The sequence below is a fragment of the Lissotriton vulgaris genome, chromosome 6, assembly GCF_964263255.1.
Source record: "Lissotriton vulgaris chromosome 6, aLisVul1.2, whole genome shotgun sequence".
Lineage (NCBI taxonomy): Eukaryota > Metazoa > Chordata > Amphibia > Caudata > Salamandridae > Lissotriton > Lissotriton vulgaris.
Window position 1 is genome coordinate 786,940,814 of NC_141694.1, and position 15,346 is coordinate 786,956,159.

Genomic DNA, 15,346 nt, shown 5'->3' on the forward strand with positions numbered 1-15,346 from the left:
TTTGAAAAAGGCAATGGGATCAGTCCCTTCACAATTCTCCGCCAGGCCGTAGAGTCGGAGGTTATTGCGTCTGTTCCGGTTCTCCAATTCTTCAACTTGCTTTTGGAGGGAGGAAATCTGAGATTGCATGTGTGTCACCTTGGATGACGACTCCTGCAGAGATGTGAGAGAATGTTCTACATTGGTCACTCTAGCCTCCATCTGAGACCAATTATCAGTAAGAACTTGCAGTTTGGAATTAGTCTCTTCCATAAATGGCTTGAGAGCGCGGATCTCTTCTAGTAATAGCTCCATGGAGACAGCCGAAGTGGACCCAGTTGGTGATGGGGGGTCTTGTTTTTGGCGTTTTGTGGTCACTTTCCCGAAAGGTTGGGTGGGTCGCTCTGTGCTAGACTGTGACATCTGGGTAGCGAGCGCTTGAGAGGCCTCAAGGTGCGCCAACGCTGAAAAGACTTTCGAGTTTTTAATAAAAACACGACGTGGAGTCTTGAGAGTTCGAGGGGTGACCTTTTTTTCCATACAGAAGAAATATTGTTGACAGGGAAGAAGGTCCAGTAGTACTCACTGCGCAGCTGTGGATGTCTCAAAGACTGATCCGGAATACTCGAATGAGGCAAGGTATACAGGCTCCAAGAAAAATAAAAAGGGAAAGGAGGAGATACTGCCTTGAGGAATTCAGAAGAGCCAGAGAGCCAGAAGATACATAGAGCAGCCTTCAAGTATTTAATTGGAAGGAATATCCCATAAATGGATGAGGCAGAAAATCAACATGAAAGTGAGATGCTGATAATTGAGACAGCAAGAAGCATAAAAGTTTCTTCCGGCGAAAGCAGCAGGCATAGAGTTGAATGCGCCAGCTTGTTGTATGGGAGCGCCAGCAATTGTAGATAAATAAAGGCAGGGAAGTGGAGGAAATTACAGCGCTGAGAGTGGAGAGTGTGCCAAAATTGCGCTCATACTAGAGTTGTGTGAGAGAAGCTGAATTGCGCAAAATGGCCGCCGATATGATGATAGAGAAAAATGCGATGAAATATGGTAAAATAGCAGCGTTTCTCAAACACTTTCAATTAGGTTGCTGACCTGATGAGAGATGCTCATTATAAATAATCGCCATGAGGGAAAGCTCTGCGCTTGAGAGTCACGTCCTTCAGTCAGCTGCTCCGTAGCGCTCGGCACCGGCATTCAAAATGGCGGGCGCGGCTGACAGGGGACCGCGTCCGCCGAGAAATGAAGAAAAGCGGACGTTCCGCCGCTTAATTGTCAGCGCATTTGCAAGCGCGATGTTGTCCCCAGCTTCCAATGAGGGATTATGGTATCTGCAGGCGTCGGGAGAAGGTAGAAGGCAGCGAACCCCCTCGGCGACCTGGAGCGCTCACACGTGAGCCGCCATCCTCGTCGGGCGCAAGCCACGCCCCCCATGGATAACTTTTTTTAACTACAGACTTCAATGCAACAAGTGAATTTTCTAGATTTGGCAGAAGCTTAAAACAGATCTCTTGCATGAGGTAAGGAACTACTGCCATTGTATATTTGAAATCACATCATGAGCCCATTTACATGTCCATTAGTATAACGTCTGTACTTTGTACAGCTTAACAAGCAACTGTGCTAGCCTCCTGTATTGATGCATGGTTTGACATGTATAATGTAGTTGAATTGCTTTAAGCTACAGTTGAATGTATGTTGGTATGTCTATTCTTAGGTCTCTGTTTTTTTTCTTCAGAAAGAAGACAGTTGTCAATTTGTTGACAAAAATTGAAACCATTTCAAATGAAGGCAGCTGATATTGTGAAAGAAACGAAGACGGAAGCTTGTATTCTTGTCAGGCCTCCAGATGGAGGCTTTGGCTGGTTGGTAGTGTTTTCTGCAACGCTATACACAGTGATCATCTTTGGATTTCATAACTCATTTGGTGTTTACTTACTGGCCTTACTTGAGTTTTATAAGGAAACCAACTCATTCACAGGTAGGAATCCAGTACCTAATGTTAAAATGCATGAAGAGTGAGATATTACTAGAGACAAATGAACTCTATTATTCAAAGTTGATGAGCAAAGCAGCACTGTAACGTGGATTCCAGTCTTTTCTGCAACCAAATACGTACTTTGTGGCGTTTTACTCTGTGTTTTCTCATCTCTAAGCCAGTCATCAAATCCTTTTAGAAAGTGGGTTCTAGCATTGCAGACTCAGATAGTTGAAGTCACTGGTTTTTTAGTTCTCACATTGCGATCTTCATGCTACTGTGACACATAGCATTTCAGGCATGGACTGCACATTGCATTTAAGATGGATTGATGTGTCGGGGAACTGTCACAGCATCGTAAGTTAACAAGTAAACATACAACTTGTCTTTTCCATCATGCCAATGGAATAAAGTGTAGTTTGCAGACAATAACATTCTAGCAGAACGAAATACTAGAAAATGTGGATAAATGTGTAAAGTGGCAGTGGATGCCCCAGGCATAGATAAAATAATCACTAGTACACGAGCTGTGCACTTCAAAAATGTGAGGTCTGGATTGTTGTTGATGATAAGGGACAGCGCCTTAGGGATTTGGCCTTGCAATAAACTGAAATAATGGTAAGCTTAGGGCCACACTGCTGTTACTGGTAGAGGGTAGAGTAAAGCAGTTAACAACACTGCAATGACACTTAATGTGAAGTCGGTTAGGCCCAGGAATGCAGTCTTAGGCATATTTCAAGAACCAAGAGGCAACATTAATTCTGCCATAGCAGACTAATCAGGATGACTTGCTGTTGTAAGTTTGACAAAAGAGCCGTTATCGAAATTCAAATTCTTTATTATTCAGTCATGATAATCCTGATACAGTATAGAAAATAACAGCCAATGTGTTTCATTCCCATATTGAGTAACTTCCTCAGGGTTAGAACTTAAGATTAACAAAAAATAAATGTAACTGTTAAAATACGGTGCACAGACAAAATATTGACACCCAAAATATCCCCATACAAACATATTGTGACCAAAATATCGAAGTCAAAAATAGCTACATCCTATACTTATAATGATAAGTACAACAATATTGAAAAAAATATTGATGTCATAAATGTTATACAAAATATCGATTTTTACAAATATATATAAAATGAATATTAAATATAATAAATAATAAAATTAATGTAAAAGATAGATTTAATATACATTTAACAAATATAGCAAAGAAAATTTTAAAAAGTTAAACACATATAATGTTTTAATTAATATATATATATATTTACTTTGAAACAAAGCTAATAATTTTAATGTTTTTAATAATTAAAAATTATATAACATTGTAACAAATAAATGTGTGTGTATATATATATATATATATATATATATATATATATATATATATATATATATATATATATATATATATATATATATATATACATATATACCAATAACAAAAAATCTATTTACAAAAAACATTCTATTATAAATTAAAACATTAAACTATTTAAACATCTTTAAACTTAAATTTCCCACTCCAGCGAGTGCAACAGTAGAGAAAGTGTTGGATAGTGGGGGGTAGAAATTACTATTCCCACTCCAATGAGTGCAACAGTAGAGAAAGTGTTGGATAGCAGATGGATACAATTTCCTACTCCCACTCCAGCCAGTACACCAGTAGGGAAAGTGTTGGGTAGTGAAGTGGTAAAATACCAAATCTTTTACCTCAGTTTTTGCATTTTTCCGAGAAGTTGCCCCTTTTTTCAATTTTTTGTGAGCGAACTCCCATTTACCTCAGGGACCTGAAAGATCGGCCACCGAGGGATTTTCTAGGTTCTTCTTTGCAGTGCGCCACCGAGGTGAAAGTGTGACTACAAGATGGCACCACTTCCACAAACCGCATGACCCTTGGCATAAATACTTAGAGGGAAACACCTCTGGACAGAAGACCAAGATAGGTGAGAGCTGTAGGCCTCACAAGTGTGCATGGACTGCATGCACCTAAGAGCAGGGATACAAAAAAACACAGCCCTGACTAAGGCCCCAGACTTGATCGGGCTCTTGCAGTGGGCCGTAACATGTTGGCACAGAGGGTATAACTGAATGACTATATTCAATAAAACCCCACAACCTTACGATTATATCTATGCCTAAGGGACCTTCAATATAAAGAAGAATCTTTAGGTATACTGTGGCGGTGTATCAGTAATGGAGAGTAGACCAGGTCGTTTTAGAAAGGGTTTTATTTCTCCAAACACTCTTCACTGTCTACCGGTCAGTCTTTCTTTTGCAAATGTTGCGGGATCCATCTTGAATCTGCGGGTAGGAGCCACACTGAGGGGGGGGTTCCGCTGAGGTCTGTAGGGTCCTGACAAAGCTTTCCCCTGGGACGGATGTTCCGTGGCAGTAGCAGCAACCAAAAGAAAGCAAAAAGAATATATGTATCAGGACCGCCGTCCTTTAATCAAGCTCATAAACCAGGGACCGGGGGTGAGGCAGACACCACTCTTCAGTGTACAGCGTGTCAACACACACAAAGGGCGCAGGCCGGTGCTCGAGTGCTCGTAAGAGGGGAAGGGGTCTATATACAGGAAGTATGTACAAGGAGTATCGGTCGGTGGCAAATGACTCAATACTACACATTCGGGTGGTCTTTCCTTCCTACCCAGCCCGTCATGTGCCCGTACCTGTTCCAGCCATGCTCTTTCCCTGGGAACGTGCCAGGGCGAGTCGTGGTGTTGTTGGCCTCCCGGCTTTGTAGAGGTGGTAACGGGGCCCAGCCTTTGCTCTTCCTCGTCTTCTTCTTCCTCAGCAGTCCGGTCTCTCACGCTGATTCTCCATGATCAGTCTTCCTCCTCCTTGGTAACGCCGTACACTTTCTTCTGGGAATCTCCTGTATTTGACTGTCTGGGTGTGATGACGTCATTTGAGGGAGGAGTCTCGTCCTGGAAAAAGCCCCCGTTAAAGGCGCCTGCTCCCTGTTCCTCGTTGGGGTTTAATAAAGTTTGGGATTGAGGTAGCCATTCCTCCTGCTGAAAGGGGACAAGAGGAGGTAAGAGATGTATCGCCGACCACCAGTCTCGATTAGCCTCTGTTTCCTCATTGTACTTGCCCGCCCCGTCATACACCTCCCCCCCTGGATTCTACCGTTCGGGGAGAGAAAAAGCCCGGGACAGGTAATCTGCATTGCTATTATCTTTCGCCTTCTTATGGTGTACCTCAAAAGTAAAAGGTTCGAGAGATAAGAACCAACGTAGTACTCAGGTGTTTTGGGCTTGGTTCCTATACATCCATTGTAAGGGAATATAGTCTGTGTACAGGATGAATGGCCTCCCTTCCAGGTAATAGCAGAGTTTGCCGATGGCCCATTTAATGTCCAGACACTCCCTCTCTATCGTTGTTTACTTGCATTCTCTAGGGAACAACTTTCTGCTGACATACAGGATGGGGTGTTCCAGTCCATCCCCCTCCTATCTTCGACAACACAGACCCTATCCCTGAGTCAGAAGCGTCAGTGGCCAGAATAAAGGGTTTGTTAAAATCGGGTGATATGAGAACCGGGTTGGTGGTGATGATATCCTTCAACTCCATGAACGCCTTTAGCATGTCTGCGGAGGGATTTTGCAATATTCGGGGCCTGACTTCTTTTCTGAGTAGGTCGGTTAAGGGACAGGCTAGTTCTACAAACTTGGGAATGAACCTGCGGTAATACCCGATCAGTCCTAAAAATGCCCTTAGTTCCCTCTTGGTGGTTGGAAAGGGGGTCTCTGCTATGTCCTTGACTTTTTCTGTCTGAGGGGCAATCACCCTGTCTCCCAACACGAACCGGATGTATTTCACCCTCTGAAACGCCGCTCCGGATTTTTTTGCATTCACGTGTAGGCCGGCCTGCTTGAGGGCTTGTAGGATGATTTTCAGATGGTCTAAGTGTTCGGCCCAGCTACTGCTGTATACCACAATATCATCCAGGTATGCTGAACTAAATGAGGGGGTACGGATGCAGGATGTTGTTCATTAGCCGTTGAAATGTGGCAGGTGCCCCGTGGAGTCCGAAGGGAAGAACATTGAATACAAATAATCCCTCGTCCGTTGTAAAGGCTGTTTTCTTACGGTCCTCCTCACGGAGGGGCACCTGCCAAAACCCCTTTGTGAGGTCAAACGTAGTGATGAACACAGCGTCCCCGAGCCTCTCTATTAGTTCATCCACCCGCGGAATTGTGTAGGCATCAAACGTGGAGATGGAATTTAAGGCTCTGAAGTCCATGCAGAAGCTCGTTGTTCCATCCGGCTTCGGGACCATTACAATTGGGGATGCCCAGTTGCTGTTAGAGGGGCGAATGACCCCTAGTTTTAACATCTCTTGTACTTCCCGTCTCATGGCATCCCGTCTGGCTGCGGGTATCCGATACTGCTTCTGTTTCACCAATTTGTCTGGTTGAGTTTCGATTTTATGCTCGGCTAGGGAATTCTTTCCAGGGAGATCTGAGAAGACGTCTGAAAAAGGAAGAAAAGTGTTCTGTAGTTCATCCATCATCTTTTCTGTAAGATCCTTGTTGACTATGAGGTTCTCTAGCGTAGAGTCTTGGCCGGTTGTAGTGGGTAGCAGAAAATTTGCTGTCTCGGGAGGTGGGCAAAGCCACTTTTTCAGCAAATTTATATGATAACATTGTTCTTTGGATGGTGTGATCTGTATCCTATACGTTGTGTTGCCTATGGTCTCTGTCACTCGATACAGGCCCATCCACTCGCTTTTGAATTTACTGGTAGAAGAGAGGGGAGAAGCGCCAATGCCCAATTCCCCACAGCCAATCTTCTTAGCTTCTTCCCTCGATCGTAGTATTTCTTTTGCTTGCTCCTGCTTTTTTTAAATTGGAGTAGGCGAGATCCCTCAATTTTCCGAGTTTCGATCTCAGTTGCTGCGTATACTCTAGCAGAGACCGCTGGTCTTGCTCCTCTTCTGTCTCCCATACATCCTTGGTCATTTCAAGCAAGGACCTGGGCTGTCGTCCATACAATAATTCAAATGCGGAACAGCCTAGGCTGCTTTGTATTCGTGATCGTAGAATGTATAGAGCCATGGGTAGAAGCCGGTCCCAGTCACATCCCTCCACTGTGAGCATCTTCTTTAAAGTAGTCTTCAGGGATTGGTTGTAACTCTCGACTAGCCCGTCAGTCTGGGGGTGGTATTCAGACGTCAGTAGGTGATGTACATCCAATGATCGGCATACTTCCTTCATCAGGCGGGACACGAAGGGGGTCCCCTGGTTGGTTACCACTTCTTTGGGGAAACCCACCCTGGAGAACAATTCCACGAACTTCTCTGCTATATTCTTGGTGTTAGGAGATAGGAGAGGGAATGCCTCTATGAATCTGGTGGCATAGTCCACTGTAACAAGTGCGTAGAAGTGTCCTCCTGATGTTTTGGGTAGGGGCCTATCTAACCCATGCCAACTCGTTCAAATGGGGTTCCTATGATGGGCATAGGTTGAAGGGGTGCAGCCGGAGGTCTGTGTATGTACTTCTTCTGGCAGATTTCGCAGGTTTGACAGTACTTCTGTATATCTTTGTAGATGCCGGGCCAGAAGAAATATCGCAACACACTTTCAGAGGTCTTTTCTTTTCCGGATGTCCGGCCGTAAGATGAGCATGGGAAAAGAATAAAACCTGCTCTCGGAAGGGCTTTGGAACTATCAGCTGAGTGCCCCCCCCCCTTTTCTCCTAACCCATATAGTAGCTCATTTTTGATAATGAAACGGGGATACGTGATGACCTGACTGCTCTGGTTAATATGAGCAGCTTCCCAGGCATTAAACAAGGTGGTGTCATTGGCTTGTGCAAAGCAGAAGCTGCAGTCTATTATCCAAGGATCCGGGGTTATGAAGGCCAGCACAGGGTTCCCCGATTCTCCTTTCTGTCCCCCTATTTTACCCTGAAAGAGTGAGAGAAGATCAGGATTATCAACCCCTAGAATAATATCTTCGGGCAGGGAATCTATCACTCCCACTTTAACCGTGCAGGGATCCCTGTCTAAGGGTACCATAGTTATTAGAGCAAGGGGGTAGGGCTTTACGTCTCCGTGCAAGCAAAGGATATGAACCAGGGCACCAGGGATGTACTGGGTAGGGAGTATAAGGTTTTTCTGTACCACTGACTGCTTACACCCAGAGTCTAAAAGGGCTTTTACCACTTTGCCATTCGTCCTTAAACGTACATAAAAGGATGTTCCCATCTCAGCTGAATACAGTACTGCTCTTGGGAGGTACCCCACTACCATTGGCTCTTCTGCTGGCCTTTTTCTGGGGCACATGCAGGCAATGTGGCCCCAGTCGCCACACTCAAAACATTGTGGTCCTCGCATTACGGCGGTTTCCATTCTGGTGTTCTTAGATCTTGGCAGGTCCATCAGGGGCTTTATATTCTTCTCTATTTTAGCAGGCGGAGTGGCTTTGTGCGATTTGTCTATGTCCCATCCCATAGTCCGGGGTCAGCAGAAAGTATTTTCCTAGAGAATGCAAGTACCCCACGATAGAGAGGGAGTGTCTGGCCATTAAATGGTTCGCGATCTGTCTGGGCTGACGTCATCTGTCTTTCGACAGCCCACTCAAGTTTCTCTTGTCCTTTAATTATGTGCTAAATAAGGGCGTCCATCTTGGTTTGGCAGACGGACTGAGATGACAATCCTGATGAGTACAGGCCTCAGCAAGGCCCGTGAGTGCGAAAGGGTTCGCCCTTCTGTACGCAAAGTCCTCAGACTACATAAGAAATTGGCACGGAAACTGGAAATACAAAAACATCGTTTAATAAACCTTTAAAGGTGGTACTACAGCCCACACAACACTCTACAGTATTGTACAAGGTAGCACAAAGAACTCGAACATGCGGTCCCCTTTTATACACAAAAGAAAGGGGCTCATAAGTAGGCGCTTACAACTCGAAAGCATAATTTACGACCATATAAGGACATTTCTTAAACATGATCAATACATGGGTGGAGTTAACGGTTCATGAAGCCCCTCAAATGCCCATTCCAATCCCCTCTTAAGCCGAAACAGATGTTACACGTACTGGGCATGCGCTAGGCAAGTCAGAACTATTTATAGTCTGTTGCTGGGCAAACTCCAGGGGTGACAATCAGTGAGGTAGGACTTGCCTTGTGGCGAGCACATGGCAGAGTGTGGCGTACAAAATGGACGCCTGAAAACAAGATGGAGTCCGGCCGTATTTTTCAAGTATGAGCGGGAAAACTACAATGAAGACACAATAGCATGTCTTCAGCGAATGCTTAACATTATCGCTGTTTTATTTACAACAGACGACCCTTTAAGCATTTGCTGAAGACATTCGGTTTTCTTGGATAATCTAAATACTCATCGTTTATATCGATGCTCATCATATCCGCTATCTCTCTAGTTATAGTTTTCTTATGGGCAGCATCCGCAACAGCTTGTTTATTGGGTACACAAAGTGAAACACACAACGAGCATATCATAGGGCTACATTGAATACATACACAGCAGGTGAATAATATGGCAACAATTATACATAGTCCGGTGAGGACCTTCCAACCCCATGTAGAAATCAAGGTCCAGAACCACCCAGAGAAAGTCCAAGACCCATTTTCTTGATGTATATCAGCTGCAATTTTGTGTAATTTGTTAATGGCTTTATACACAGAAGGAGTATGGTCAGGTATAAAAACACAGCAGCTGCTTCCAATAATTCTACAAGCTCCACCTCTATCTGCTAACATCACATCAAGAACCATCCGGTTCTGTAACGCAACAATCCTAGTAATTTGTAGCTCTTCAGTAAGGTTCCCAAGAGCCGCAGCAGTTTGGTTAGTAACAGCTTCCACTACTCTTGTTAATCGCCGTATCTTTCTGCTTTTCAGGGCAGCTCCCACAAAGAAAAACAGTCCTAAATTGAAGTCTATATATTGTTGTAGACTGGTGTCCGTCTGATCAACATCATCTATGGATAAAGTCCGTTTAAATCTGTTCACAGTTACATTATTCAATAATTTCAAGTCTTTATGATATGATGCAGGTGCCAAAAATACAGGTGGCAATAAAAACGATACATAACATACTCCAGACCAACCGGCTGGTAATCGATAATAGCCCTTATTCCCACATACAAAATAGTTGTTATGTGAAGCAAGGAAAGTACTGTTATTCAGGCCATCAGTATTCAATACAACAATACAATCACTAACACCTACAGGAATATGGCCTACGCTTTGGACACATAAATCAGCTTGTGCTTGGGCCACTGAAATCACAAACTTCTCTTGTCCAACAGTGTCTCTAGTGTTCGTAAAAATATAAGGTGTGGATTCATTGTCCGGTCGATACTCTTCCCACTCCCATATAGTTCCGTTGGCTTGTGGATAGCCATCTTTATCTTGGTGACATTCTTTGTTCAGTTTGAAAATCAATCGTCCAACTGTAGGCTTTCTTGTAGCAAAAAGCAAAGTGTACCACGCTCTACAAGAGCCATTGTGAGAAAAGGGAAGCGGTATGAATGGTGTTCCCCCTTTCTTTTGATGCGCTGGCATCATCCCTCATAGCCAACAATCTGTAGCATTGGTAGCAACGTGGGTGTGATGCAACATCTGAATGAAGGTGTTATTCAAATATGACTGTCGATGTTTCAACTCTTGATATGGGAGTGTATAGAAAAAGTGTTCATCAGGAACTGGAGTAGAAACAGCATACAGTTCACGGGCAGGAGCCTTCTCCTCAACAAACCACATAACTGTAGCAATGACTGCTATGACGAGAATGAACCGTACAGCACCAAAAATCTTTCTTTTATCCATCTCGAGCAAAGTACACAGTATCTTCCTGAAACTAAAGTGTTGTCAGAACTCTTACCCCATAGGTAGCCATTGTTTTCTTCACCATCGGGCCAAGACGGGTGTCACTACTCTAATGCATGGGTGATCCCCCCCCCCTTGCCTCATTGGCTCTCCGGTTCACAAACCTAGGGACCGTTCTGACAACTTCTCATACAATTGCAGATTCTTTCCTTGGTCGCAGATTGTATCTTCTCGATGCAGGCGTTGTCTGGTCCGGGAAGAACTCCTCAGAATCGTCAGGTACCACAGCACGGCCTCTCTCCGTAGTCAGGATATCTCGATGGTCAGTCAGTACAGCAGGTTCCACCAGATCAGGTTGCACTTTCTGGCAGTGGATGGAATGTATCCAGTTCCTGCGATTTGTCACTCGTACTGCTGTTCTTGTGGCTAGGAGGACTTGTTCAGGGCCACACCACCTCGGCTCCAGACTACTCGACCTCTCAAAGGACTTCACAAGGACGAAATCACCAGGCCGGAGATTGTGACCTTCTCCTGTGGACCGATCAGGGAGTGCTTCTCGAACCTGTTGATGAATGGAAACCAAGCTATCAGTTAATTGTGCCAAATAGTCATTCATTAAAACACAAGGTACATCATACACTGAACTTGGTTTGGGCACCCCCCATATGTTCACGGGGCACCCAAAAACAATCTTGTAGGGCATTAAGCCCGTCCGAGAGTGTGGTACCGATTTGATAGACAACAACGCCAAAGGCAGAGCATCTGACCAAGTCAGAGAAGTAGAAGCCTGTATTTTCGCGATTTTCAATTTCAACGTGCCGTTGTATTTTTCCACCAATCCTGCCGATTGTGGGTGGAATACTGCATGGAACTTTTGCACGATGCCTAATCCCTTCAGGACATACTTAATAACGCCCGCCACAAAATGGGGCCCGTTATCACTCCACAACAATCTACAAACATCGAAGCGAGGAAAGAAATCCTTCAGAAGCACCTTAGCAGTAGTCATAGCAGTATTGTCCTTAGTAGGGTATGCTTCAATCCATTTACTGAATGCACAAACCACAACCAGAACATACTTCAGATTATTGCAGCGTTCCAGCTGAATATAATCCATTTGTAGTACTTCAAAAGGTGCAGTGGGTGTTTCAAATCCTCCTGCTGGAGTTTGTGTCCCTTTTCCTGGATTATATTTAAGGCAAATCATGCAGGTCCGTACAACTCTCTCAGCTCTGCTAGCAATTTCTGGATTTCCCAAACTGCCGTCAGCAATTTCACAATTGCCGAAGCTCCAACATGTGCTAGCCCATGTGCCATCTGAACCATAGGTTGTACGAAGGCTGTAGGTAACTTCCACCTATCCATCTGCTTGGTCCTCCAACAACCCTCATCATCCAACTCTCCATCTTTGGACCATTGCTCTCGTTCTTTCTCAGTAGCAGTCTTTTGCATTTCTAGTACCTTTTCCCTAGCATCGTGCCATCGCTCAGCTTGTGACTTCACGACATACATTGAAGTAGAGCCAGGCTGCATCGCAGTTTCACGTGCCACTCGATCTACAAAAGCATTTCCTTGTCCCACTTTGTCTGTCACTTTCTTGTGTGCACTACATTTCACTATAGCTATCCTCTTAGGGAGCGTCAATGCAGTCAACAGGTTTTGTACTAATTCTCCATACATTATCTGGGTTCCATGTGATGTCAAAAAGCCCCTTTCCTTCCAGAGCAGGCCAAATTGTGCGCTACTCCGAAAGCATAGCGGCTGTCTGTGTAGACATTCACACATAATCCTGCACTAAGCTCACAAGCTTGTATCAACGCTATCAGTTCTGCTGCCTGAGCTGATTTCTGTGGTATGCGTGCTGTCTCCACTATCGTGTGTAATGTGGTAATTGCATATGCTGCGGAAGTGGTTCCGTCTGGTAACTTTAAACAGGACCCATCCACCCACAGCTCTCCATCCACATCTGTAAAGGGCGTATCTTGTAAATCAATACGACCCTTTGTCTGTTCCTCTGTCACAAAGACACAGTCATGCGTCTCTTGCGCCTCAAGCTGAGTCGCTGGGAAGGGCAACAACGTAGCTGGGTTCAACGTGGCACATCTCTTCAAAGTTATATGAGGAGCTAACAATGTCAACTTGTATCCTGTCAGACGAGCACTAGTTAAATGCTGCGTCTTTGTCTGATTCAAAAGGGCATCAACAGCATGGGGGACCAACACCAACAGCTTATGAGATAAGACTATCCCTTCACTCTGGCGTATTGACACAGCTGTCGCCGGAACTGAGCGAAAACACCCAGGCAACGCTCGAGCAACAGGATCAAGTACTGCTGAGAAGTATGCAAATGGGCGCTGCTTATCGCCGTGCATCTGCACTAACACTGATAACGCGCACCCATCTCTCTCATGCACGTACAATGTAAAGGGCTTTGTATATTCAGAGGTGCCCAACACTGGTGCTGAACAAAGGGCCTGACGTAATTGGTGGAAAGCATTCTCATATTCATCCATCCATGGAAGGGGAACTGGGGTATCCTTTGTCAACAGGCCTAACAGTGGTTTAACTATGTATGAAAACCCTAATATCCACAGTCTACAAAAGGAGGTAAGACCCAGAAAGGCTCGAACGTCTTTCTGCGTGGAGGGTACTGGTGTATCTAAAATGGCTTGAATACGATCTGGTGTAAGTGCACGCCCCTCCTTAGACAAAAGGTGACCTAAGTAGGTTACCTTTGGTCTACAATATTGCAGTTTCTTTTTCGATACTTTGTGATTGTGGGATGCCAAAAAGGTAAGTAGGGACAAAGTGCACTCTTCACATTGCTCAGGGGTGTCGGCAGCCAACAAGATGTCATCGACATATTGTATAAGCGCCACACCGTCGGGTAAAACAAAAGAATCCAATTGTCGTTTCAATGCCTGACTGTAAATGCTGGGGCTCTCAGTGTAGCCTTGAGTAACTCTACAAAATCTGTACGATCTATTATTCAACGTGAAGCCGAAAAGATATCGGCTGTCAGGATGAATAGGGATCGAAAAGAAAGCGTTTTTCAAGTCTATAACAGAGAACGTTGTTGCAGTTGGTGGGACCAAAGTAAGGAGTGTCGTGATATCGGAAACCACTGGGTATTGAGGTATCACTATCTTATTAACCTCCCTCAAATCGATAATAAATCGATAAATCCTGGTGTCAGTGTCTTTCTTCAAAATCGGTAGAATAGGACTGTTGCACACATTGTATGGAACTTCTTCAACCACCCCTACTTTAATCAAATCCTGCACTATCTGTATGAGCGCCTCTTCCCCCTCCTGCGATATCCGATACTGAGGCAGGCGTGGCAGAACAGCTCCCTCCTTTACACTGATGTGCACCAGCGGGATAATCATCTGTCCCACGTCGGTATCGGACGTGGCCCACAAAGAGTCAGGCAAAGAGGCCAGTGCAGCCTCTACGGTGATCATGTACACCCTCTCCATTGGTGGATAATTGTCATTCAAAATAACACGTACTCTCTCAGGGGAGCACCGTATCGTGGCCCGAAAATATTTGAGCATATCCAGGCCCACGATATTATCAGGAGTTTTTGGGGACAGTAGGAATGGGCATGGTGCAGCAAACTGATCTACATAATGTGCAAGAGGTTGCGACAGTGGGCTAACAGAAGGCGTTCCATCGAACCCTGTCGACGTAATTGTTGAGCCAGACAGGGAAGCCCTCGGAACCAATTTTTTGGACAAAGCGCTACGAGTAGCTCCTGTGTCAACCAGGAACCTATAAGTAGAGCCCAAAACATGTGCTGTAACATAAGGACCCCTCTGATCTACTGGAACTTCAACTGGTTCCTTACCCCATCCTACGCAATCCTATGCATACTGTGAATCGTGCTACTCGGAAGGTGCATAGTCAGACATTTGATACTGATTTCGTCGGTCAAAAACATTGGACCCATCTCGGGGTCGCACATTAGAATCAAACCTAGCTCAGTCATTCGTAATATTCCTAGGGCCGGAAACATTTCCTCTACCCCTCATAGACCCCTGCCCACGCTCCTGGCGCTGTGCACGCAACACCGGGCACTCGTTTGCCCAATGGCCTTTCTGCCTACAATACGCACATTGATCCCGGGCCAAATCAGTACCGCCCGAAGGAGAGTTAGAAAAATTCCTGCTGCCCCGATCATTACCTCTACGAGGCGGCCCATATAATTGCGCTAACATAACCTTCGTTTTCAGATCTTTAGATTTCTTTTACTCACTACTCTTTGCTTCTAATTCCTGACGCTCGTAATACTGAGCCATCGTCAGGAGGAATGCTGGTGTCAAAGTCGTCCAAGAACTTTCACTCGCTTTTAATTGAGCTGCTATACTTGGTAATAAACTCGAAACATATTTATCAACAAAAAGATGTCGACCGTGTCGTCCGTAAGCGACTGCCCACTAAAATCATGAAAAGTTTCCTCAAACCGAGTAAAATAATCTGAAACTGATTCATCTACCTTCTGCTTACATGACGCTAACATAGTCCAATCAATCTTTTTAGGGGGAATAAGTGTTTTTAATTTAGTT

The 15,346-nt window shown here is 44.7% G+C and overlaps 1 protein-coding gene across 1 annotated transcript in view; it reads left to right on the forward strand.

Moving 5' to 3' along the window:
• The window catches only part of LOC147707999 (monocarboxylate transporter 10-like), a 770,926-nt gene that overhangs the window by 45,058 nt on the left and 710,522 nt on the right, over nt 1–15,346 (forward strand). Inside the window, exon 2 of the mRNA XM_086925276.1 lies at nt 1,724–1,966. Coding sequence (XP_086781402.1) covers nt 1,771–1,966 — 196 coding nt within the window. The 5' untranslated portion in view covers nt 1,724–1,770. The remainder of the gene's footprint in view (nt 1–1,723; nt 1,967–15,346) is intronic.